At 35.5% G+C, this 25,913-nt stretch overlaps 3 protein-coding genes across 12 annotated transcripts; 1 reads left to right on the forward strand and 2 right to left on the reverse strand.

The window, feature by feature from the left end:
• Window positions 1-4,400: 4,400 nt before the first annotated feature.
• Window positions 4,401-12,238, reverse strand: LOC147550648 (protein PARTING DANCERS-like). 5 transcript variants are annotated; one of them, XM_086665235.1, is made up of 12 exons: window positions 12,072-12,238; window positions 10,843-10,970; window positions 10,679-10,767; window positions 10,510-10,605; window positions 10,326-10,420; window positions 10,195-10,235; window positions 10,021-10,104; window positions 9,262-9,422; window positions 8,187-8,225; window positions 7,539-7,604; window positions 6,937-7,197; window positions 4,401-5,827 (listed from the first exon to the last, which is right to left on the reverse strand). In XM_086665235.1, the coding sequence occupies exons 1-8, from the start codon at window positions 12,133-12,135 to the stop codon at window positions 9,273-9,275; spliced, it is 747 nt and encodes a 248-aa protein (XP_086521361.1). In that variant the 5' UTR covers window positions 12,136-12,238; the 3' UTR covers window positions 4,401-5,827; window positions 6,937-7,197; window positions 7,539-7,604; window positions 8,187-8,225; window positions 9,262-9,272. The 5 variants fall into 5 exon arrangements, with proteins under 5 accessions (XP_086521361.1, XP_086521360.1, XP_086521357.1 ...); XM_086665234.1 differs by having other exon boundaries at window positions 8,187-8,257; XM_086665231.1 differs by lacking the exon at window positions 8,187-8,225.
• Window positions 5,098-6,539, forward strand: LOC147550649 (anamorsin homolog). The gene is made up of 5 exons (XM_086665236.1): window positions 5,098-5,232; window positions 5,524-5,684; window positions 5,765-5,869; window positions 6,013-6,172; window positions 6,252-6,539. Exons 1-5 carry the CDS (start codon window positions 5,103-5,105, stop codon window positions 6,428-6,430), a joined length of 735 nt encoding a protein of 244 aa, XP_086521362.1. The 5' UTR covers window positions 5,098-5,102; the 3' UTR covers window positions 6,431-6,539.
• Window positions 12,239-12,947: 709 nt separating the features above from the next.
• On the reverse strand, window positions 12,948-25,490 carry LOC147550650 (protein argonaute PNH1-like). 6 transcript variants are annotated; one of them, XM_086665238.1, is made up of 24 exons: window positions 24,980-25,490; window positions 23,910-24,233; window positions 19,092-19,544; window positions 18,764-18,972; window positions 18,492-18,638; window positions 18,188-18,321; window positions 17,982-18,091; window positions 17,663-17,769; window positions 17,436-17,574; window positions 17,187-17,303; window positions 16,763-16,870; window positions 16,594-16,665; window positions 16,380-16,502; window positions 16,079-16,238; window positions 15,708-15,829; window positions 15,490-15,627; window positions 15,269-15,411; window positions 14,662-14,724; window positions 14,469-14,532; window positions 14,221-14,356; window positions 14,059-14,132; window positions 13,829-13,923; window positions 13,711-13,742; window positions 12,948-13,335 (listed from the first exon to the last, which is right to left on the reverse strand). In XM_086665238.1, the coding sequence occupies exons 3-24, from the start codon at window positions 19,452-19,454 to the stop codon at window positions 13,166-13,168; spliced, it is 2,826 nt and encodes a 941-aa protein (XP_086521364.1). In that variant the 5' UTR covers window positions 19,455-19,544; window positions 23,910-24,233; window positions 24,980-25,490; the 3' UTR covers window positions 12,948-13,165. The 6 variants fall into 6 exon arrangements, with proteins under 6 accessions (XP_086521364.1, XP_086521363.1, XP_086521365.1 ...); XM_086665237.1 differs by having other exon boundaries at window positions 24,414-25,336; XM_086665239.1 differs by lacking the exons at window positions 23,910-24,233; window positions 24,980-25,490 and adding an exon at window positions 23,417-23,901.
• Window positions 25,491-25,913: the final 423 nt, after the last annotated feature.

Raw genomic sequence — 25,913 nt, forward strand, 5'->3', positions numbered from 1 at the left:
TTCTTGATACACTCGTTCGTGAAAGACCACATGGTGCCTACAATTTCAATTTTGTCTTGCCTAAATCCCACTTCTATATTCGGTGCGTGGGAAAAAATGCAATTAGAAAGAATAACAATCCCTAATTTGGTTCTTAGTCATTGGGTTGAGGATTTTCCCTCCAAGAGAAATAACATTCCAATGTAATACCTGATACATTTTCATATACCACAAATATCATTAAGTAATGTGATTTTTGGTAACTGCATTCCCATTTGGCTCGTCAAAATTGGCTTTGGTAATTTGAGAGTTTAAATCTCCAAACAACAACCACACCTCAACCCAACGTCTAGGGGTGGGAATCGGTCCGGACCGGTCGGTATCGGGCTCTAACTTCATCGAACAGGTCGACTCGGACATAAACTGTTGGTGACCACTTATTTACTCGGGCGGACTCGGACGGTCACTCTCAAGAATTCTTTGTCCATTGACCGTCCAAGACAGTTTATTTTACCGGTCCAGTCGGACACCGGACGGTCTCGGTCCGAACTTTCCAATAAATTTACTTAATTCAGAACTTTATTTTTATTACCACAAACAAAATTACTTACAAATGAAGATGTTTAGCCAAGAAATCAAAAATAAATATAAAAAAGAAAAAGCACAGTTGATCATCATTTGACAAGATATAATTAAGCCATTCACTAATGTTTGGTCTTCCAGAGGACTATATGACTATAGCCAACGATCATCATATATTTATATGTCGATAAAATTCAACGGTCAACTTCTAAAAATGAGGACAGTTTAGTCGGTCAACCTATTCGGTCACTCGTACCGGTCGGTCAGCGGTCGGTCCTTCGACATAAAATTTTGACCGTGACCGTCCGCCAATTCTTTCGGGTCGATCGGACACTGACCGTTATGACCATCGGGTGTCCATGGACACTTTTTATCTCGGTCGAACGGGTCGGATGAGAGGTTTGATCTCACACGTGTGAGAGGTCCATATCATATAAGTTTGAGATATAAGAATCACCTTTTGAAAATTTTAATATGATATCAAGATATTCTTTTGACAAACTAAATACAAAAAGTTGTTGTGCATCTCTTAAAGGATCCCAACCTAAACGCGGAAGATTATTCCAACATTTTGAAAATTGTATTTTTATTTTCTCTATATACTTGTCCAACTTTTCTTGTTATTTTTTGTTTCTGGTTTTATGCTTTAAAATGTAAGCATATATAAAACAGGTAAACGAACAAGAGATTTAGAGTACTGAGATGTATCAAACATCAGGCCCTTGGTGGTTGGTGCCACCTGAAGGTTACGTGTCACCTTATCAATGAAAGATCCAGTGCTGAAAACTTAGACGAGGCTAAGCTTTAATTTCACGGTAGCCAAGATTTTAACAAAAAGTCACTATAAGTAGGTTTCTACCTATGATACATGTAATATATGTAAAAGTGTTATTTAAAGGTAATTCTAGTGATAAAATACATTCTTAACGATGCATTTCACATTTATGTAGATTTTTTGTCTAGAAAAATTTAAACATGAATCAATAAACAATGTCACTCAATCGACAATTAGACGTCAAAGTAATGAACCAAAACTGAATTATTTAAGATTCATACCTCATAAGAAATTAAGAATCATAATTCATAACCATCAATCGATCAAGAACAACTCATTAACAAAATTGAACTCATCTAAGAATTCTAAATTATAAGAAAGTAAGAATCATAAATCATAAATCATAACCATCAACCTACAAATGAACATCGACTAATTAACAAATATTGAACTTAGCTAAGATATATAACTTATAAGATAGTAAGTATAATAATTCATAAATCATAACCATCAATCGACAAACGAACACCGACTAATAAACAAAATTTAAACTTATCTAAGATTCATAACGTATAAGAAAGTAAGAGTTATAGTTCATAGATCATGATCATCAACCGGTTGACCTAGGAAGTGTTTAATTTGCAGATTCTAACCTTCTAAGTGGTCAAGTGGAGAATAAAAATAAACCCTAGTACTAGTTGCTAACTTCACTTGCTTTGCTCAGTCCCCAGATTAAAAGAAAAATGAAATAAAAATAAAAGCAGGTGAAATACCCAAGCCACCTATCAGTGAAACCAGAAAGATCCCCTAAAATCACTATAACCTAGAGATTTTCCCTAAAATTTCTAATACAATAAACACTAAACTTTGAGACAAAGTTAAAATTGATGGAACTGAATTAGGGTTCGTATTAGGAAACCTTACCTTAGATCGATGAATCGAATTCTCTGTTGTGTGTTTGATATTTGAACACGGAAAAGAGTTTTGACTTGGAAGACGAAATACGGCAAGCGGTTTTAGAGAGAGAGAAGAGAGAGGGGTTTACGGAAACAGGAAATTGACAAATGACTAAAATATACCTAACTATCTTGTTTTTCACGTCTTCTTCACGTGCACTGTTTGGTTTTTGCCTTTTCCATGAGTGTCTTTAAAACTGGATGCGTCTTTAAAATTGGAGGTGCCTATAACCATCACTTCCTACCTCTAGTGTGAAAGGTCTCCAAGGGTACAAGGTAACTTTTTCCTCCTTCATTTCTTTCATTCGTATATTTAAGGTATATCCATTTCGATTTTCTCATGTTCAAACATGGTAGTAGTACTTAACATTGGTACGAGATCAAGTGAAACGTCGATATTTATAATGTATGGGCGTTCACATTATGGAGAAACACAAAAACATGTGTTTGTTTTTCTCATTGTCTGAATCTGACTTGTCTTGATGAAATGGACCCAAACCAGCTATTCAGACAGTTCATGCATTATGAGTTGGAAAAAAACAAACAGTACGAAAATTCTGACTTGAGTCAATTCAGAGTTTGAGAGACGGATCTATGATTTGACTCAGGAACGAGACATAACCTTAGCTAACACCTTATTCAGACATAACCAATTTAGGTACAATTAGTAGTACTGGATAAGGTGTTAGCTAAGGTTATGTCTCGTTCCTGAGTCAAATCATAGATCCGTCTCTCAAACTCTGAATTGACTCAAGTCAGAATTTTCGTACTGTTTGTTTTTTTCCAACTCATAATGCATGAACTGTCTGAATAGCTGGTTTGGGTCCATTTCATCAAGACAAGTCAGATTCAGACAATGAGAAAAACAAACACATGTTTTTGTGTTTCTCCATAATGTGAACGCCCATACATTATAAATATCGACGTTTCACTTGATCTCGTACCAATGTTAAGTACTACTACCATGTTTGAACATGAGAAAATCGAAATGGATATACCTTAAATATACGAATGAAAGAAATGAAGGAGGAAAAAGTTACCTTGTACCCTTGGAGACCTTTCACACTAGAGGTAGGAAGTGATGGTTATAGGCACCTCCAATTTTAAAGACGCATCCAGTTTTAAAGACACTCATGGAAAAGGCAAAAACCAAACAGTGCACGTGAAGAAGACGTGAAAAACAAGATAGTTAGGTATATTTTAGTCATTTGTCAATTTCCTGTTTCCGTAAACCCCTCTCTCTTCTCTCTCTCTAAAACCGCTTGCCGTATTTCGTCTTCCAAGTCAAAACTCTTTTCCGTGTTCAAATATCAAACACACAACAGAGAATTCGATTCATCGATCTAAGGTAAGGTTTCCTAATACGAACCCTAATTCAGTTCCATCAATTTTAACTTTGTCTCAAATTTTAGTGTTTATTGTATTAGAAATTTTAGGGAAAATCTCTAGGTTATAGTGATTTTAGGGGATCTTTCTGGTTTCACTGATAGGTGGCTTGGGTATTTCACCTGCTTTTATTTTTATTTCATTTTTCTTTTAATCTGGGGACTGAGCAAAGCAAGTGAAGTTAGCAACTAGTACTAGGGTTTATTTTTATTCTCCACTTGACCACTTAGAAGGTTAGAATCTGCAAATTAAACACTTCCTAGGTCAACCGGTTGATGATCATGATCTATGAACTATAACTCTTACTTTCTTATACGTTATGAATCTTAGATAAGTTTAAATTTTGTTTATTAGTCGGTGTTCGTTTGTCGATTGATGGTTATGATTTATGAATTATTATACTTACTATCTTATAAGTTATATATCTTAGATAAGTTCAATATTTGTTAATTAGTCGATGTTCATTTGTAGGTTGATGGTTATGATTTATGATTTATGATTCTTACTTTCTTATAATTTAGAATTCTTAGATGAGTTCAATTTTGTTAATGAGTTGTTCTTGATCGATTGATGGTTATGAATTATGATTCTTAATTTCTTATGAGGTATGAATCTTAAATAATTCAGTTTTGGTTCATTACTTTGACGTCTAATTGTCGATTGAGTGACATTGTTTATTGATTCATGTTTAAATTTTTCTAGACAAAAAATCTACATAAATGTGAAATGCATCGTTAAGAATGTATTTTATCACTAGAATTACCTTTAAATAACACTTTTACATATATTACATGTATCATAGGTAGAAACCTACTTATAGTGACTTTTTGTTAAAATCTTGGCTACCGTGAAATTAAAGCTTAGCCTCGTCTAAGTTTTCAGCACTGGATCTTTCATTGATAAGGTGACACGTAACCTTCAGGTGGCACCAACCACCAAGGGCCTGATGTTTGATACATCTCAGTACTCTAAATCTCTTGTTCGTTTACCTGTTTTATATATGCTTACATTTTAAAGCATAAAACCAGAAACAAAAAATAACAAGAAAAGTTGGACAAGTATATAGAGAAAATAAAAATACAATTTTCAAAATGTTATAGTGAAGCAGTAGCATAAAAGTAAAGTGAGAATAGCATCAACGCTAGCCTGAAAGCGCAAGCATCGACCACCTGATGATATTGTCTTGAATTCACATTGTACCACCTCCATTTTGAAGACCAATTCGTACTGGTGGACTTGGAATTCTTATATTTTTTCCGAACCTTAAAGTTGTATTCTTATTTTAGTTGTTGATATTCCTGTCGTTGTTTTTCTGCATGCTGCCCCCACTTTTTCTATATGCCGTTGTGCAGAATTTTATTGATGAATGCTCAGAATCTGTATAAATATATTTATTTTTATCGTTTCTGCAGGATACCATCGCAATGGCAAAGAATACAGTGGTGCTTACAGATCATGTTCTCGTGCCTGTCAGTGCAGTTTTGAATGCAATCAAAGAGCTCGAGGTTGATGGGCAGAATGATCCGCAGATTATCACTCAAGCTTTCCATCTACGTAATATTTTCTTTAGTCCGTTACTTCTTTGATGGAATATTATACTTTCTTGAGTTGGCTTTAACTAGTATTAGATTGCTTTCTAGTATCTGACCTTTGTAGTGATCATGCCAATTAGTTAAGTAAAGTATCTAAGTAACAAAAGATATTGAATGCTGTAGGATTTCACTTGTTTTTCAGTTTGTAGTAGAAGGGTTGTCTTATCTTTCCAAGATGGGCCTCCTATGCAACATTAGAAAGTCCTAGCTTGATTCAGTTTAATTTGAAATTAACTTCACTTTCCACTTGCAGAGATGCTTCCGATTGAGTCATCTTCAGTTGATACTGTCGTCTATATTCTGAAAACCCCTGATCTTCCTGATCAGTTACTTGCTGAGATCTCTAGAGTTTTGAAACCTGGTGGGAGAATCCTAACTCAGGCAGCATATCGTACCTCAGAGAACCCTGATAAGGTAATAACTGGTTTCCATAACGTAATGAAATTTTGATGTCCTTGAAATTCGCTTTAGATATTAATGGATTATTCTTGCAGCCTGGCTCGCATCTTGAGCGCAAGTTACTCTTGGCAGGATTCCTCGGAGTGCAACTTGTGGACCTAAAACAAATAGTACCAGAAGAAGATGTTAAACCTTTAACTGTGAGTGCGCTTATTCTTCTACCCTCCTGTCTACTTCTTATGTTACTTGGCTGTTAATAGGGGAACAACTTATGCGCCAGCATGTTAGTGAACGGTTTGTGTTATTTTTCGCAAGGTGTAAACTAAATTATTTATTTTGGCAGGTCAAAGCCAATAAACCTTCATGGGAGATTGGGTCATCATTTTCCATCAAGAAAACTACAAAGAGTTTACCCAAGGTACAAATTGATGATGATTTGGATCTTATCGATGAAGATAGTCTATTAACAGAAGAAGACTTGAAGAAACCAGAACTCCCCCCTGGTAAGATGACGACCCCTTCTCTACCTTACATCAATTTCGGAATCACTCTTTCAATTCTGATGCAATTATCCATGTGCAGAAGGTGATTGTGAAATTGGAAGCACAAGGAAAGCTTGCAAAAATTGCTCATGTGGAAGGGCTGAGGAAGAGGCGAAGGTTGAAAAGCTTGGGCTAACTGTAGACCAGATTGACAACCCTCAGTCTTCATGCGGCAGTGTAAGTATTTTCAGGCGTCTTGGTATTGGTGTTGGTCATTGAACTTCTAAGTTTTGAAGTGAGCTTAAGTTTTGCTGATGCATTCTCTCTTCAAAGATTTGATATACCGATTAAGGATTTCTATGGATGTTAATTTGACCTACTTCAAGAACCTTCCTATATTTATATGAGCTACTGAGTACTGACTTAACTTTATCCCGGGTCCAACTGGTCATACACATAATTTTTTTTTGTTGATCTTGGCCGCATCATCCCAGTAAGTGGGGTCTTAGTACAATTAGAGAATACAAATCAGGTTGGTAAATGGACAAATATTAATCAATATTTCATGTGGGCCTTTGAAGTGTCAAAAGTGGGACAATATTGATAACTTCTACAACGGATATTGGGCCCAATAGGTGCGACCCATTGGGCCCTATGCAGGGTGTGGGGCCCATTGGTCATTGTCATCATTCCTCTTAAAAAGATAAAATTTTACTACTACTTCCATAGTTCCATTCTACAAGAAAAGTAAATGAAAAGGCAAGAAGTTATGGTGAAATTTATACCTCATTCAAGATGTTGTCGAATAGATGTGAGCAGAGGTAATTAGGGACATCATGACCTAAATGACCATCAAATATGGCAAATAAACCCAACTCATTCTCATCATCTACTTTTTTGAATTTTGCAACTATGAAATCTTCCATTGGATGATGTGATTGTCCTTTCACCAAGTGGAAACCATGAGTTAAATGTTTTCCCAACATTTTGCTCTTTCCTTTCCCACCTGTTTCTGGTGATGTTGATGAACCAAAACCAGTTTTTTCCTACAAAAGTTTCAAACATTTTTAACCCCAAAACCATGACTTAAATGCTTTCCCAACATTTTACAACTTTGTGGTTTTTATTAGCCTTTCATTTTTAAGTGTTTGTTGTCTATAATACCGAAAATGTTTAACTTAACACAAACTTGAATTAAAATTTGGTCTCAACAATTAAAAATCAAAACTAAAACTTCATTCTTACTTGATCATCCAAATTTTGATATCAAATGAGAATAAGTATTGTCAATTATGATATATATCTCTATTGAAGAAAACCCACTTAACAAAAATGTAAATAAAAGAATACCCAAACTCAAAAAAGATGATGGGAAGAATTTAATTACCTTAATTTTGTGGAGGATTTCCTTTCCGGTCATATCTATCTATCTCTGTTAGGTAAATCTGATCTTCTGTTAAATAACGGCAACTCAGACAGAAAGATTGAGAGAGAAAGAAAACAAATAAGTGCATAGAGAGAGAGAGAGAAAGAAACAGGTGTCTATGTAATCTAGCTTCACCATTGACAGGTCATATCTCTTTACATGATACGCGTGGCACCATAGATTGCCCAGACCGACCAAGGGTGGGAAAGTTATATGGGCCATTGAAGTGGTCGACACCATAGATTGCCCAGACCGACCAAGGGTGGTATAGTTTGTTATATGGGCCATTGAAGTGGTTGAGGATTTCTTCTTTTTTGTTAAAGAGTGGTCAAGGGTGTTGATATCAATTAGAAAAGATCTATCCTCAACAAAAAATAATTTTGGATCAAAATTATTGATCAGAGTTACCTTGGACAATAGCTAAAATGACAAGCCCCTGGGCAAAGTCAGGAACTCACCATGACACAGGCTGAATGTTTAATGCAAAGAAAATATTTGTTGTGTATGACACTTTTTTTGACTCAAAATTATAAGAATCTTTTCAAAGAGCATAAGATCTCTAACAATTTTTAACTACTTACAAATAGATTCATCCGACGAAATTCTTACCAATAACAACTAATTTGGTGCTAAAATCCTTTGGTTTATCTGGAAAGCGAGATGCAAAAATTGTTTTAACTCTACAAGGCAATCACCAATACAGATGATCAAGCGAATCAACAAAATGTCAACAAAACCTCTTAAAAGTGACAAAACTTCAACTATTGAAAGCAGTGAAAATGTAACGTCCCGAGTGTTCGATTAAAGAATTAAATGAATAAGTTGCCTGAGGGACTGTTTCGCAAACAAATAAGAGTTAAATTTGCAACTACCACTTACACATCCGAGACATGTTAGTAGTCACTTTCTACCATATGTCATACACACTACTTTACCACTACTCGAAGTTCAAACATTGTTTTTATGTCATTTATGTGTAAGGCATTGCTATGATGTAACATTTAACAAGACTCTAATTTAGCGAGTAGTATAAGAATTTTAAGCCCTAATGGTTCTTCACTTTCGAAGAAGGTTCACGTTTCCAAGAAAATGTTTCTTGTTAAGAACATAAGACACAAATGTATTGAGCATGAAATAACTTTCTTCAAAAGCAAACTATCTTATGAATCTAATAGACCTAAAACAATAAATATCATCCATAGTGTGTTAAGTAAGTATCCTGTAAAGGAAGTAATCTTCATTAAGATGTGACATATGAAAGTGAGTGGCACATGGAACCAAGAATAAGCATAAAAGAATTTAACAGTCGAGCAATGCCGTGTTCTGTTTTTTCTTTTTTAAGCTAGAGGTTCATTGGTAAAACCTTTTTGGCTCAAAGCTTCTGCTCTTTGGAATATGATCGTCCCGCACCGCTTGGGGGATTATCCTGAGCTTGGGCCATAGGTGCGTGTTCTAGCTTAGTAATTGTTTGGATGGGCTCGTAGAGTTCTTTCCTTCACAATGGACCTCAAACATTGTAAAGGGGGTTTCCTTCATAATATATTACTTTTTGTGCTTTGTGTTTCGTTAACGAACATCGTAATAGCAAAGGATCAGCCAAAATGAAAACAAAACCTATTATTGGAATATAGCCACTTAATGCTAAGTGGCATTTTCTTGTCACTGGAAATCAAAAAGTCCATACCAGTGCTTTGCTTAGTTGATTTTGACACTGAGATAATAGTTTGGATCTCTGAAGAATGTGGTTATTCTCTCTGCCTTCTCAGCTGAAAGATCTGTCTTTTCCAAAATTTGGTCCTTTGTTGCTTTTGATATTGCTTTTATTGAACCAATTGCTTGATAAAGCTGAAACAAAACAAAGACGATAACTATTGCAGTTATTTCTTCAAAGACGAGAGAGTTCGTGTACAGAACCCAAAGAAATACTTTAGAAAAAAAATCTTATTAAGTAGATATTCCAGTAAACATGAGTGAAATCATAGGCGTTAAAAAGACAATTCCTCTACGACAAACTCGAACATGTAAAAAGAGATTATTATATATTTTACGCAGATATGGTGAAAAAGTGCCTGAAGTGGATTTTTCCAAATAGTTTTCATAGTCCAGCGAATCGGAGTTTTGCATTCTCAAAATAATATGGAGTATGTTCTTTTCCGAACTTCTTAAAAAATGAAAGAGGCCGTCCGCAATTTAGCAGGCTGAGCAGCTTAAGTCTTTCTTAACATACCCTTTTATTGGGTTCGGACGATCTGATTGAGCACTACTTAACTCCTAATTTCCTACAGTGTTCATAATTCAATTTGAATCCTCAAGAATATTATAGAGTAACTCAACATGGATGACTGAAAAGACAAATATGTACAATAGATGAATCTACAAGTCATTTATCAACAATTAGTGTTGTGCTGTGTTATGATGAATTGATGATAAAACTAAATTTTACCATATTGGCGTCATGGTTGTCAATGCCAGGTATAGAAGTGATCACTCTGAGGAAGGCATCCATCACTTGAACTGATTGTTCCCTCTTTGAAAAAGAAGGCATTGTGAAGTTCAGAAACATTTGTAAACAAAAACAAGTGAAACAAGTACTTACCAAATCAACCGTTGAACTAACCTCAACCTTCAATCTAGCGATAGCATCCTGTTGCTTACAAACTGCAGTAAATTGTAGAGAAGCATGTTGGATTCTTCACTGACGAGCTTTCCGGAGTTCAAATCAAAATATTCTTGAAATTGGACTTTTACCTCCACGTGCATGAGCAATATTCACAATCTTCTCAAATCCCATCTCTAAGTCCTGAACAGGCACAAATGTTGGCTTTCCAAGCTCCATGCCGTACCTTAGCCAAAATCCGAACAATCCGTGTTCTAGATGCAAGATCCATAAGACTTTAAGAATCAGTTTAAGTTGAAACGTTTTATTACTCACTTGAAGTAAGAGCGAGTAAACGAATCATTCTGTTCCCTTGTTGGGAGGGTGACAACGACATAAAAATGCCTAAACTGTCCCTTCAGCTTCTGTATCCTGGATAATATCGCAAAAGGAAATTAATAATTAGTGAACTAGAATAACTAGATTACAACAACGATCAAACTACCTGCTAAAGACTGATGAAATGAGGTTGGTGTCCCAGCTTGTTACGAAAACAAAAGCAACAGAAAGTCCGCCACAGTTGAAAATGAAATCCTACAAGTGCAATTTTACTTTGAGTGATAAGACATATCTATGTGAGATTGTGAGATGAGGAAAGAAGGAAATTACAGGTTCAATAGGAACAAAGTTGAGTCTGAATGAATTGTCTTGGAGGAAAGAGGAAATGAACTGGATGAACAATGGGTGTTGTTCTTCTCTCCATGCTTTTCTCATCATACAAACTCCACCAATCCCGCCTAAAAAAACATTGAGTCATACAGAAGAAAATTAGATGTATGAGCTTGAAATGACATACCCCAATTAAAAACAAATAAGCATAGCCCATGTCTCGACTTTTCTAGATGCAAAATTTAGAGACATTAAAACAGCCTGAAGATCAAAATGACTCTCAAGTACTGAACTAATTTTCAAGTCCAATTAGTATATAGAATTGAATTTGAGACTAGAGGAAGGTAGTGTTCCTTTTTCCTTCTAAGTCAGATCTGAAATCTGAGTCGAGGTCCGGATTTTTTTTTGAAGACAAGTCTTATTCAGACAATGTTTGTTTTTGTCCAACTCGTGCTGCATGGTTCACCTGAGTGACTGATTTGGGTTGATTTTGGACCCATTTGAGTCAGACGAGTCTTATTCAGACAATGAGGAAAAAATTACCACCCAAATCACGCCTAGCAAACCTGTTCTCTTACATCACTTGAAATTTCTATACAAAATAATCAACATAATCCTTAACTAACACGGTCAATAAACAGTAAAATTTTGGTTCCATTTTCTTTATACACTTCAATTTCTTAGATCAAACAAGTGACAATTAGAGATAAACTGATAACACTCAAAATAATCAAAGATATTGAACCCTAAATACGTTTTCCACTTCTCACATCCTAAAGAATGAGAACTAAAAATTCCACAAACAACTCATCTGGCTTGATGCTTACAAAAAGATCATGAAGAAAAAGGAAATCTTAACGAATTTGGAGTCCAATTTTATATAATCAACAACCAGTCGACATATGAAATTAATTGTTCAAAATACAGTCTAGACCTGAATTTCTAGTTTCTATTTGTTTGGAAGAAGATTACGAATAGATGAGATCCTTAGACATTTTCAAGAAGTTACTGATCTTTTGCTTCCTACGGATTTGAGTTACGAAGTTTTTCAGAAAAATGTGAAGTAAATGTAAATTCATCTAAATATGAAAATGATCTAGGTTTCAGTTTGAGAAGATGATAAGATTAATGATCTTTAGGGTTTTTAAGCGAAAAGAATCAGAAAATCAGGATCAAATTTCAGATGCTAAGTAAAAGAAACATGTAATTAGTTGAAGAACAAGGTTTACCTCTAGTTGAAGAAGTATCACTAGTTGTTCGGGGAGTTCCGTAATTTGGCCTCCGCTCCGCCATTTTCGAATGAGTGGATTAGCTTTAACCAAAACACAAGAGAACCAGTAGTTTAAGAGAGAGAAAAGATTTTGGGCCCGCGTGTTTTCTACTCTTATTTATAGGTAGCAATAGGTAATAGGAGAAGTTTGAATTTTGGTTGGAAATTATTTGAAATTTTTGGCCAAAGCCCCAAAATTTGGCCTTACTTGGTCAAAGAAGAAACCCAAAATTTTAAAATTTTATGATTCATCAAACTAATCATTTTTACATGACTCACGGATTTTGAGATTCACCAAACAATTTATTTTGCATAACATCGTTGTTCTACTGGATCAAATAAAACGTAAGTAATTATGTGTTGATTCGTATTGCAGATGTTGCAGTGGGTATGCAATGGGTTTTCGATATGATGCAATCAGTTTGCAATGGGTTGCAGTGGAGTTGCACTCCATTATGGATTATTAGTCAATCAAGAAACTGTGAATTGCATCGAGCTTGGAAACGGTCGTATCAGATCAGGGGTATAGTAGTCAATTTTATTGATAAAATTGCTAAAGAAACCTTTTAAGTTTAGGTGTTAGAGTCGCTCAGAGTGGTGTTAGAGTCAAGTTCTCCAAGCCCGGGGGATGTAATAGCCTCATATTGCTTGAGAAAACGTCTAACACACAAGCTATATGCGCGAGGTCAAACTTAGTGTCAAGGCCTTAGCGTTGACTCGTACAAACAATGTCCATGTTTCATGTTTGCTAAAGCTTTAGTCATTACAGGCAACTTCGGAAAAAAAAAACGTCCTTTTCATAATCAGCTAGTTGTGCAAATTCGAGTTATAGATAGATAGAACTACACTACCCATATATAGAAAGTGAAGTTATATTATACATAAAGCATTTCAACTTTTAGTCAAATCATGGGAATAGATATTACATTGGGCAACAACAGCTAAACCCAAAACTATCTCAAAATTTGGAACATCATCTTCTTCTTCTCTCTCTCAACAATATAAATACAACATTCATGTACACATCTTCTGTTTTGTTACTACCTTTCCTTTCTAACAGTAAAACATCACTTTCTTTACATTCTCTTTCAAAGCTGGTAGTTCACGTACACACGACCCATTTGACATGTTTGTTGTTCGTTTTGGGTTAGTCTCTGTTACCTCTGGGTCCATATAGAATCGAGCTCTAAATGCAGCCAGATGTGCGTAATAAGCTGGTGGCACTGAACATCGAAAAGAAAGAAATATCATGAACCATTTCAGCATTTATAAAAAAACAATCACAAATAACGAAAAACAGATCCAGTGACCTCTCAAATAGCGTACTTATTCTTCAATATGAGTTTTTGCTCTCTGATGTTTGGTGCTAAAAACATGCTTGATATATGACTTGAGAGCTAAATGAATGATTATGCAAGTATGCAACTATAGGACCACTTAATAGGGCTTGTTTTTCGTCATTCTGTATGTCTGCATAAGGTAACTAGGTCTGTGCCCAAATTGGCACGTGTTAAAAAAAAATCGCGAACATGCTAATGTATCTTTCAGTTTGTAATATTTTCCTCGAAGAAAAACCATATCTATATCTTGAGCCATACCTATAGAAACAGATCTAGTGCACCGAGCGTATCTGCAACAGGAAAACAACTTAGGTGAGGTCAGTGAACAAAATATGGAAACACAGGGTGGACATGGATTAACGTCGAAAGGACCTACGTGTAACATAGGTTGTTTGTGAGAGACTGTATTTCATCTGCACTGAAATTATTCTCGTCCCACAGAACGTGATAATGTGCTGGTCTACTTGTTCCCTGCCAAACAATAAATAAAGAAAAAAAAACACAGATGATAAGATATTAAGATCGATAAGAATCAAAATCCTTCTAGACTTGCACGTTTACGATTTTATCCATAAAACAACGCGAGTATCTCTGTTAGGATTTTACCTGGATTCCAGCATGACTACAGAGGTAAAAGTCAAATTCATTCGGATGACAAATCTTTGAATCCACCACAGTTCCTGCACATTATCACGTAGCAATGCGTAAAACACTGACACTATTCAACAAAACACAGGACAAGCTGGGGAAACAGAAGTAGGTTATTACCAGGTAAAATATTCCCACTTTTATCAGTGCTACTTCTATCCTTGTGGTTGTTTGCAAATAATCTTGTATGATGACGTTTTTGGACAATCACGAAAGTTACTGGAGGCTGGTAGTTGGGTTCCAAAGAAGCACATGCCTAAAATGACAAAAAGTTAAACAAGATAAGAGTGTATTGTCGGTTTTATAACACCAGAGGGGTAGTAACTTCAGCTTAAGAACAGGAGAAAATAAAAGAAAGAAAAACTAACCTTGCGAATAGCATCCAGTTCATACAGCAAAACCTGATAGAATTGCCCTTCACTAACACCATCCCTACCAGAGTTATAACAGAAGTTACGGATAAGAAAAAGTTCAAAATCTTGGTGTTAGCCCGAGAAAGAAAATTGTTGTTGAAACTGACGAGAGATGCGGAAGTTGAAACTGGTAATCGTAATTTAGTACCTGTAAAATATGATCCTCAATGGCTTTTGTCCTGTGGCCTTTCTGAAGGAAATTAAAAGCTCCCTGCAGTTGTCAAGGGTTTGTGTTAATGAAACGCCTTTGGTGGCAGAGAGGTGGTTGAAATAGAAAACAAAGAGACTCTGTGTTGATTTGCCTAAGGATTTCACAAGATAACTAGAATCGTATACGAGTGAGTCAAATGATTCACAAAATATGCAATGTCGGTCAACTAAATAAGTGAGTAATCACGTTAAAAGATGCTTTTGGTCATTGTTTGAAACTGGCTCGCCTGAGTCTGATTTGTTCGGTTCAGAGGCAGAATAGCCGTTTTAAGTTACTTCAGATAAGGGTGTCTTACTTCAAACATATTTTGTTTATGAACTAAATGGATTTGAAATTCAGCACGATTATATCTGAACACAGAAATGATCTAGTAAGGCTGTTCCGTCATTCATAGTAGCTCGATTTCAGTTGATAGTCTAACAAACAATTACACAAAACTGAAACACAGAACACATGGAAAGGGCCAAGAACTAAAGCCAACTTTGTACTTGGAACTGCTGCCGATTTACACTTGAATTAATAGTTACCGAAAAGATACAAATACCTGATCATTCCTCCAGTAACCGTGCCTCTTTGAGGATCATGCCAAGTTTTGAACAAGTCTTGAATAAGCTCTTGCCTATGAGCCTGAGCACATACAAGGCCAGCATATTTTGTCACCTCGGGCCAATCTTGAGAAGCTACAACCTGGACCCATGAATGGTTAATACGGGTTTTTTGTTGGGTTTACTCTAAGATTAGATAAAAAGAATATGGTTTACTTACTGCAGCAATTGACGGGCTGGAGTCCTCTCCAGTCTCGGGATGAGTTACATCGGCTCCAAATATTATAGTAGGAATGTCACTGACCAAAGGTATTCTCCAACATAGAGCATCTAGGAGTACAGTATTTCTTCCTCCCAACTGAAGTAACAGTATTCACACGTTTAAACCAAAATAAAGCATCGAAATAGATAAGAAGACTAAGTAACTTGAGCACTTACCTTGACATTGATTTTAAGAGAAACATTAGCAAGATACTGTTTGCTTAGCCGGAAGACATGCTTAGTTAGACAGCACTGGGATATAATCCCCAAATCCGTTTCACAAATTCTCTTTAGATCACCTAAACATAAAGAAAGTAATTTTAGACATCAAGCAGAAAAATCGATGTTCGGTTAGTATCTTTTTTTTTCTAAGGGACTACAACTTTATAATACCTAATCTAAAATAACTTCGCATGATGAAGAGTTGTTCATTTAGAGAAAAATTGACAATAAGGTTCGACAAGATCTTCCACAGCCACAGACACTTGTGAGCTGTGACGAGCATCTGTCTAGGAAGGATGTTTAGACCAAGACAGAAAGTCCCTTACCATACAAAGAACCATTGTTATCAGGAAGGATGGCAATAAGTAGCTCCAACTCTTTCCCTTTGAGTTTATTTGTTGTTGTATGATAGACATGTTTCAGTGCCTTCTCTACTTGATCTGGTTTTGCTGAATATATAGGAATGACAGGCTCACGGTTGAATTCCTATAGTGAAAGACCAATCATATTTACAGTTTACTTAGGTTGTTAGGCAATTGATGGTAAGAACCATATATATTCATAATAGAAGAAACCCCATGGAGAAAGTTCCTCGGGTGTTTGAAAATAATGGATTAGGAAACTTACCATGCCAGAGATTTGACACATCTGAGCCAGCTCTTGACAAAAACCACGGACTGTGTTTTCTTGTACTCCTGGCGAAAAGTTAATACAAGCCCAATAATTTACAGTGCTTCCATTTATCATTTTCTGCAATTGAAGAAAACAAAAATCGTGTTGTAGTAGCTCATGAGAGGAAAATGAAATTGTGGTGAAGAGTTCATGGGACTTGAATGTATACCTTGTTCATCATGTTCCACTGACCAACTTGAGGTAAGCAATCTTTTTCTTTCCCGGTATCATGATATTTTAGCTATAACAATGAAACGAAAGGGGATGATCAAAATTCAAGACAAACAGAATAGAAAACCATGCGTGTTAACTGGTTCATCTAAGAAGTTGTAGTTTACCCATGGGGCAGGCAGAACTCGAGCTTCAAGGGATGCAAGCTTGTCACTTATGTTGATGCCAAACTCCTTCGCATAGGGATCCTGACCATAGCCGTTTTGGCGAACAGTCTGAAAAATGACAAAAACATCGATGTAACCAATCATCACCCTTCTTCATTGAAAAAAAAACTCCAAAAAAAGAAATCTGACCACATACTATCGAAATAAAGTAATAAATAATATTCACTTCTTAGCCTAGTAATTGCTATGAACCAAAAGTTAGACAGGGGAAATGGTGCTGGTGAGATGCTTTCTACAACAAAACTCATAAAGATTATAACTGTATTCAACATCTCTTGTATACATAGCAATTACTGATTGGTTATTAATTAGATCCAAACTAGAATATACGCAAACAGTCAGGGAAGTGAATGTGGAGTGCTACCTGCAATATGTTTGCTTCTTGTTCTCGAGGTCTCTGGCAGGTAACTTTTAGGAATGAGGTTATCTGTTTGTCATTTAGCCTTTTCGTGTATCTCTGTCCCTCAACAATCTTACAGGCCTGTAATAACAAGTATAAAAAAAATCTAAAATAGTGAAACCTATAAATTTTCCGCGAATTACAACTTTACAAGTTACAAATATAAAAATAATTTTTCCGAGTAAAATACATATGTGGATGAACAAGGTGTACCTCCATTGGCAAATAATTTGCCTTCTTTTGATTTCCTACTTGAAGGCAGGGAAGATGTGTATGTTGAATAGTAAACCCATACATCTCTTGAAAGTATTCCACAACTGATTTCATATTCATTTGCTCATCAACCGGGAAACTATGGAAAGGATGGAAAAAAGAAAATGTTAATTGAAAACCCACGGAGTTATAAAAGTAATGATAGTAAAAGGGAAAAGATCTTGTACATCAACTCTCTTGTAGGTTGCGATGTCAACCCTGAAACACGATATTTCCGTCGTATATTTCCTCTATGAGTAATTTCAACTTTGACACCTCTGAGAGCTTTCTTAACCTGCTTATTTCACACAGTTACTTGAGCTAACTCGAAGTTCATTGCATTCAGTACAAAGTTGGTACTTCAATATATGTTATATTGCAGATATAACTGAGAAATTCAATTTGACGCCTACCCAGAGAATGTTCACACATGGGTAACATCGATATATATATATTATAAAATGTGTGTGCATATTTTTATTAAGTTTTCAGCACTAGTTGACGTACCTTAATCCGATCTGAATCAGATAGATGCCTAGACAATATGTCTTTCCCCAAAACTTGAGCTACAAACTCAATTACGGGGAGTGGTTCAATAAAGGCAGCTGAAGACATGTCTGCAGGTCGAATCACAGAAGTAGCAAGAGATGATAGAGTTAAGATCAATTAGAAATTAGCCTACTCCAGACACGTGACAGAATCAGAAAACGTACCAATATTAAGAGACAACCCCATCTGTGTGGGCCTTGTACTTTGATAGAAGCCACACCAGGATTCCAATCCATCTCCTAGCCGTTGGGGCTTCCTGATATCAGGAGAATAGAAGGATCTTCCAATTGATATGTACCTAACACATATCAAGTTTGAGAATTCATCAAGGTGTATATCCATTTCTTAAGTGCCCGAAAATTGTCACAATCATAATCCGTTCGCATCATTTATCATACAGTATAAGAAAATCTGAGAAGTCAATGATAAATTTGTCCAGACATAAAAGGGAGGGAAGAATCAACTCACCTTTGGTTTGAAAGTTCTCTTAGGACGACATCAAGAACCTGGAGAGCATCCCGAGGCGCATCAGCAAGTTTCCCAGCTAGAAACTGTCTTAAATGGTGGAGCTCAGCCCGAGCGACAAATTTGATTACTACTTTAAATTCTCTTTCCCTGACATTAATTTATGTGAGTTCGAATCAAAAAGCCTGATTGAATCTTACATAGGAAATATTACAGACTCATTTAAAGATTTATTATGAAGTAAGCTAACACAAGAAATAGCAACAGTGACCAACCTTATTATACCAGTACCATCGTCTTCTTCAACAAGAGTTATAATGAATTCCTTTGAATCAAAAGGTAGCAATCCAGCAGTGTAAAGGCTTTTCCTTCCATCGTAAGCAGGAAGTCTCATACCCAAATCAGTCTCTCTATGGTGTTTCACTAACTGAGCTATTATAGCTCTATTCATACTTCTAGAAGTCACTTCAGGGGTTATTGAAACCTATAAGTTACACAAATAATAACATAAGCGAAGCCTAATGTATAATATCAAAGAGGAAGATCTTCCATTTCTTCCAAATAACTAACTTGTAGAGAGAAAACCCCACAAATGGAACTTACATCATAATGATTCAAGTCTGTGTCTGATAACTCTACAAGGAAATGATTAGCTTTAACGATGCATTTAGTACCCGCTTGACCATAACCAGGTCGTCGGTGGAACATCAAACCTTTGCTAGAAACTGGAGGACCCAAATGAAGATCAAGTTCAGCCTGTTTAAACTTTTCAACTTGACCAACTTTCCCTCTCCCTCCTCTTCCCCTTCTCTTCCTAACAATCTTCTTTTTATCTTGTAAACAAACTGAACAATTTTGTAATGTTTGGGAAGAGGGGTTTTGTTGTTGATTCATGGAATTTTGAAGTGGTCTCCTTGAAACAAAAACATGTTTGTCTTGTGGGTCTTTCATGGGACCATGAGGCATTTTGATAAACAGAAATAGGGGAACAAAGAAATGAAGATTCCTCTCTTAAATCAGCTGTTGTTGTTTATATCTGGAGCAACTTCATTTAGCCTGTCAAAGCAAAGAACTTTAGAAGAGTTTTCAAAAAGAAGCTTCATAGCTCATCACTGTTTCAAATAGATGCAACAGTAAAAGCACAGGTTGATATAATGAATTCAAAAGAAGATGAAAAAATAAATGGTCAGAACTTTATAGAACTAAATCCTCAGTTAACCTACAAACTAAATCTCTATTTAATACTAGCATTTATCATCACCTGTTCATACTAGAACAAAAACCAGATGGAAATAGGAAAGTAGAGAGAGAAAGAGAGGGACAAATGCATGCAGAAAAGGGTAGAAAGATGACAAACACAAGGTAAAAAAGGATGGCTTTTGGAGGTACCCAGATGACAATTTTCACGTTTTATCTGGAATTTATAGAGAATATGGGGGTTTCTTCAGAGTAAAAAATCACAGGGGGGGAAGAAGATACAAGTAACGGCTGCAAAGATGAAGAAAAAGAATAAAAATATCATGAGGAAGAAGAAGAAGAAGAATAAAAACTCCCGACCGTTTTATTGTGCTTAATGCTGCTAGTCTCTGGAAGGAAGTACATATCCAATCACATCTGAACTCTATTATATAAGATTCAAAAAGGAATTAAGAAATTTTTGTTTTCCATAACAATTATTTGTTTATCTTACCATAAAAATGATAAAAGGGGACAAGAAGTAAGCATATATGTAATATGTCCAATACCCAATTGAATATTTATTAATTTAATAGGCCTCATATTGGAGAATGTTTCGTACTATCAGTCAAATATTCATCGAGCCTCGAAAAAGAGATCAATTCTATAAGAGTTCATAAATAAAAGTGTGATCTATTATCTATCACTTTTGTGTGTATGCCGATGATAGAATCCAAATAAAAGCATTGTCAAATTAAACTTTATGTAGTCTTATTGGTACACCTTTACCCACACTAAATCACATTCGAAACGAAATATACTGCTTTTACGAATCCAAGAGGAAGCTATGTTCATTTACCAAATGGAAACTACTCTGAGACTGAAATGTAAATCTAATTCATCTTACGAACATCAAGAAGTTTACTCTATCTTGAACTCTTGAAGCCTACTGACTAGAATGCCATTTACTCATACTAGTAAGAACCGGTGTGGCATATAAATCAGATGTACAAAAAAGAAGTATTATTCGCATTAAAAGGATAAAACTAGTATAGACTCTAGAAAAGAAGAAACACTAGTTTCTAAACTATTTAAATTTAATAATAATACGATAAACAAGTACCCACGAAGTTCAAAATATTTATCAGGACCACATTGTAGCTATTTGGGGTTTAATCCAGCAATTTGGCATTATTGAGATATGCAAAGAAAGCCAACGATCGTGATTTAACCCACAGGATTCCACTAGAACTCAATAGTAATACTGCCAATTAAATTTTAGACTAGTAAAGCACAAGGAACCAGAAAATATAATGTGGGTATTGGTGCATAGGGATGACCATAGTTTAGAAATCCCTAGATTTTATCCCAAGTCTCTTAATGTGTCCGTTGTGAATGTGGATCTGAAAATTCTATTTCTTGGCAGTCCTCTATTGTCGAACTCTTCCATAAACCAATATTATTTTTATATTGATATCTTGACTACTCCCTCGTGTACCCGTACTCGTAACCTGTCTATTTTATGTATTTTATGGTGATGAGTGTACATCGTGGATGAAGGACGAGATGACCCATGAGAGTGCACTAATATGTTATCCAAGCAGTTAACTATCATCTGTAATGATGGTATTAAATAATAAACTCCAAGTATATAGATGCTAATAAAACAATAGTTATTGGATTCTTCTTGCTCTCAGGTTCAAAATCTAGATTTCTTAGAACAAAATAGGAGAGATGATTCTGTTCTAGGATGAACATGACCAGTCAGTCAGTCCAAAAGAAAAGTAAAAACTCTTTTGTTTGAACTAAAAGCAAAAGACAACCCTAGATGACAGAAGGTTTGACAGATTATATAAGCCATGGAAGGTGAATATCAGTCTGTTGTGGCTTTCATTGTCCTCTTAGAACCAGACATAAGTGTGAAGGGTCCCTTTCTTATATAAGGAAAGATGTCAGATTTGTATTTCCTTCTTCTTTTTTACAGTTACCTAGCTACTAGTAAAAACAGAAATACATCTACCAAGGCATAAATTAAGCAATGGTAGTGGTAAAACCTCACGTTTATATTGTTCTTCAACCATCTATCTCATAATTAAATAGATAAGGACATACTACACAAATCGACAAAGTCACAACTTTCAGCCCGATACTTCCAAGATTTACAATTGGATAGTTGGTTTTATTTATCAAGATTAGCATCAATCACACACATAATAGTAGTTCATTTCATTTTCGGGCTGACAGTTGTGAATTTGTCGGTTTGTCTAGCATTTTACAATACAGAAATCCAAAAAAAAAAAAAAGAAGACTTCAAGAATCACTGTTAGTTGCACCTAGTTTGGTCTACTTCAATCGGTCTTTCAGGCATTCATCTTAATGGGTGCTCTATCTAAGAAAGAGGTGGTGTTTAGATTGGATGACTTTTTGTTTTCAAACATGTAACCTCAAATAATTGCCTTAAAGCTTCGCTCCAAGGCTGAAATGTTTGTATGAATATGTGGCTTGATTAATAATATCTAAACCATGTATTTTTGTGTAGACAGTACAGATTATAATAACACTGAGCATACTGAAAATCAGCCTCGGCCCATCGAATCCATTTTATGGTGACTTCCAAGACAAGTGTAAGTGGAGTGTCACAGTAAGTACTATAAGACTAGAATATTCAAGTTTAAGCAAACAAATTTCAGTGGGAGAGCTTCCCCCACTAAGCTCTACCTGGCCAGGCCCACCAAGGTCATAAACCAATGATAAAAACACAAGAATCAAATCGACATAAGAAAACAGCTAACCAAGTTTGGAGTTGCACAAGGATTTCTAGTTCTAATTTGGGTCGAGCTTGAGGTTAAAAAAATTATTTGGGCAAGCTTGACTACGCCTAAGCCTAACTAACATGACCCAAACCCCATCAATGGTCCTAACGTTTCTCTCGTTCGTTTGGATTTTCCTTCGCCACGAGCCTACTCGGAGATGACCTATAAAGGTTGGTTGTGATGGTCTCAAACATTTTAGATTGAAATTAATGGCTTCACATTTAGTTTGATAAAATGACTTCACAAAAAATGAAGGTGAAAAGAGGGTTGTCATAACGGATTTTCTTTTAATACTATCGGAAACCAGATAAACAATGATAAAATGGATAAACACGACAGCAATTATTATAGTGGTCAGCAGCATGGCTAGAATTTGAAGGCCTCAACAGTATGTTTAACCAACTCAGCTATCTAAATTACATATTGATTATGTGAAACTTCCAGAAATTCTATTTCTTCCTCCATTTGGTCCTCCCCCCAGGCCCCAACCCTCTAGCTGATATGGCGACGATTAACTTGAGCATGGAGTAAATGAAGAAAAAATATGCTCAAGTTAGACATCACCACATCAGCTAGAGGGATGGGGAGAGAGCAAATGGAGAAAGGAATAGAATTTTTTATATTTTTAACCGTGTAAGGAGTCCTCTGGGTTTCCTTATTAACAACACTTGTAATCAATGCCTACAATGTAGTACTAATTATAAGGAAAAAAAATGTGGTTCTTAAGGACCATATGGCAAATCAAATGAGGGGAAACAATTATGGCATGACCCATAACTTAGTCTAAGCTTAGTACAATTAATATACTATCATATAGTATTACTTTGGTAAAATAAATATATAACAACCACTAAGGTCCCATACCCTTATAACATTCTCTAAGCTTAGTACAACTAATATAGTATTGTATTCTTTTGGCTAGATTAACCTAAAACTTACCTAAACACCAAATCATGGAATAGAAGCTTAAACTCATGACTTGCATATAATATGAGATCAAACATGAAGCATGGAGACAAAAGCTCAAACTCATCCAAAAGCCAGAAAGAAAACTCCAAAAAATCGAAAAGGTAAAAGCCCAGCCCCAGCCCCAGCCCCAGGAGGTAGTAGCTCGATTACCTTCCCTCCTTCCTTCAGCCCATTCCTCTCTCTATTTCCTCTTTCTCTCTCTAAAAAAAAGTCCTCTAACAAGACTCCCCAACTACCATCACGTGTGAGTAATAAACACAAGGAAGAATATCAGAAGATATGACAGAGAATAGATGGAAATAAATGCCAAGCATTTCAAACAGCGATAGCAGCAATCATGAGAGAGAGAGAGATGGATAGATATTCAATGAACAAGCAAACAAACTAGAGAGAGAAAGAGAGAGAGAGATATTGAAGTGCATTTTAGAGAGAGAAAGTGATAGGGTTTCTGAAGCATACATACCTTTTGCTTTACGTTACCTCTACTGTTTCTGCCGCTGCTGCTGCTACTACTACTCTGTCCGTTGAAAAAACCACCTCCTTCTTTATTATCGAAAATCGTCGTCTTCTTAAAACTGATAGTACGGCTCCGCTCACCTACTCTGAACCTACTCCGATCTACGCCTCTCTCTCTCTCTCTCTAGTATCCGGAAACAGAAGGAAATAGCCGGAAGAGACAAGATTAAACTGCATTTAACATTTTATTCCCTCTTTAATCAGAAAAAAACTGTGATCTATTTCTGTAACTGTTCGTCTGAATCGTATCTCATCCAACTCATTTAATACGCTGTAAAACAAAAAGCAAAAGAAGATTCAAATCTCAATACTCTAATTAATGCTATATAAACTTAAGTCTAGGTCTCAAAATAGGTTCTGAAATTTCAAAGTTAAGTTATCTAGATCTAATCTATTAAAGAAATGTTTAGATTAGTACGATTTTATAATAAATGAAACATGATAATCGAACCTGCAATTTTTTGTTTCAATTCGGAAGAGAGAGAAGTTGTGATGAACAAACAAACAGATCAGGAAACAACAATGAGAAGATTTAGATTTCTAGAGAGAGAATGAGAGAGAGAATGTCAATAAAATGAACCAACAAAAATATGAGAAAGAAAAACTGTGAAATTTTCTCACTCTAAAACTCATCCATATATCTATAAAAATTACTAAATTTTATCATTTGATTCTGAAAAAGGATTTTTGGAAATCGTGATTTGTGAATGGACTGAATATGCTCGAAGTAATCTATAACTATAATAATCTATTATATATATATAGCTTTAAGAAAATGAACTTTAAACAATAAAGTTTGAAGAATCAGTAGCTAAGCTTTATCAAGTTTGAGTTATAGAGAGAGAAAGAAAGAGATGATAAAGTTGTAGAGAGAGAGAGAGAGAGAAAGAGAAACGAAAAAGGCGTGCATTGATAAGAACGGAGTATATCTTTATGCAGAAGAAAGTGATATATATAAATTTAATCAAACAAAAAAAAAGGAAGAAGGGAGAAAGAATTTATTAGAAGAAGATAAACCTAATAAAGAAAGTTCAGATTCCTCTGCAAAGCTTTCAGTGCGATTCCTCATCACTGTCTTCTTACTTCATCTCGGATAAATGTCAGAGTTCCGGTGGAGATTATGCCGGGAAATAGAAAGACGGGGAAGAATTCTGGCGGGATGAGAAAATGAGAACACAGGAAAAGAAAGATGAGAGAGTGGAGAAGGGTGGCAGAGAATGTCTGAAAAGGAGACGTTGGGTTGAGTCGGCTTTGAAAAAGTGTTGTGTGTGAGTGGGGCACAACTTACGAGGAGGAGAGGGTTTTTATGCCCTCGCTTGACGGCGACGTCTTATTTTACTTTGTTTCCCCTGAGAAGATAAACTTCCATCTTTTAAAGGTTAACGGAGATGATATTTTCATTACTTATTGGATTCCTCTAAAGGCACTCCATCCCCTCTTAGACCTCTTGTCTCTTGGCACACTTCGCAAGTCTCGGACGGAGCGGTCTGAGCAGAGGCGTAGCCAGGATTTAGAGTAAACCCGGGCTGAAAATCAGTGTTCAAGAAAAAATGTCTTTTGTATTAAGAATTCAAAAAAAATATGAAAATGGTGACACATATTGTCATAGTCCGACGAGGTTACGACATCATTCAAACTAGACAAACTACATGAAAATATTAGATAGTTATAGCTGGAACTGAAATTGTATATCCGTAAGAAGAGAACTTTTAAAATTTAGTATAAGAAAACATAAAATAAGAAAAATTGTCGGAAACCTCATTTTCGTGTAAACAAAAAAGTTCATATAATTACATTGGATATGTGTAAAAAGAAGAATTACTTTAGATTTGTGTTAGCTTCAAATAAGATTTAATCTAATTTCTAAGAAAAAAAAAAATATGTACATACATAAATCATCCCAAACCAAACGCACCCTTATATTCAATAAAATAATAAGTTTTTGATTCAA

The sequence above is a fragment of the Eschscholzia californica genome, unplaced genomic scaffold (assembly GCF_041429995.1).
Source record: "Eschscholzia californica isolate CP2 unplaced genomic scaffold, dmEscCali1.0.p SCAF_3, whole genome shotgun sequence".
Classification (NCBI taxonomy): domain Eukaryota; kingdom Viridiplantae; phylum Streptophyta; class Magnoliopsida; order Ranunculales; family Papaveraceae; genus Eschscholzia; species Eschscholzia californica.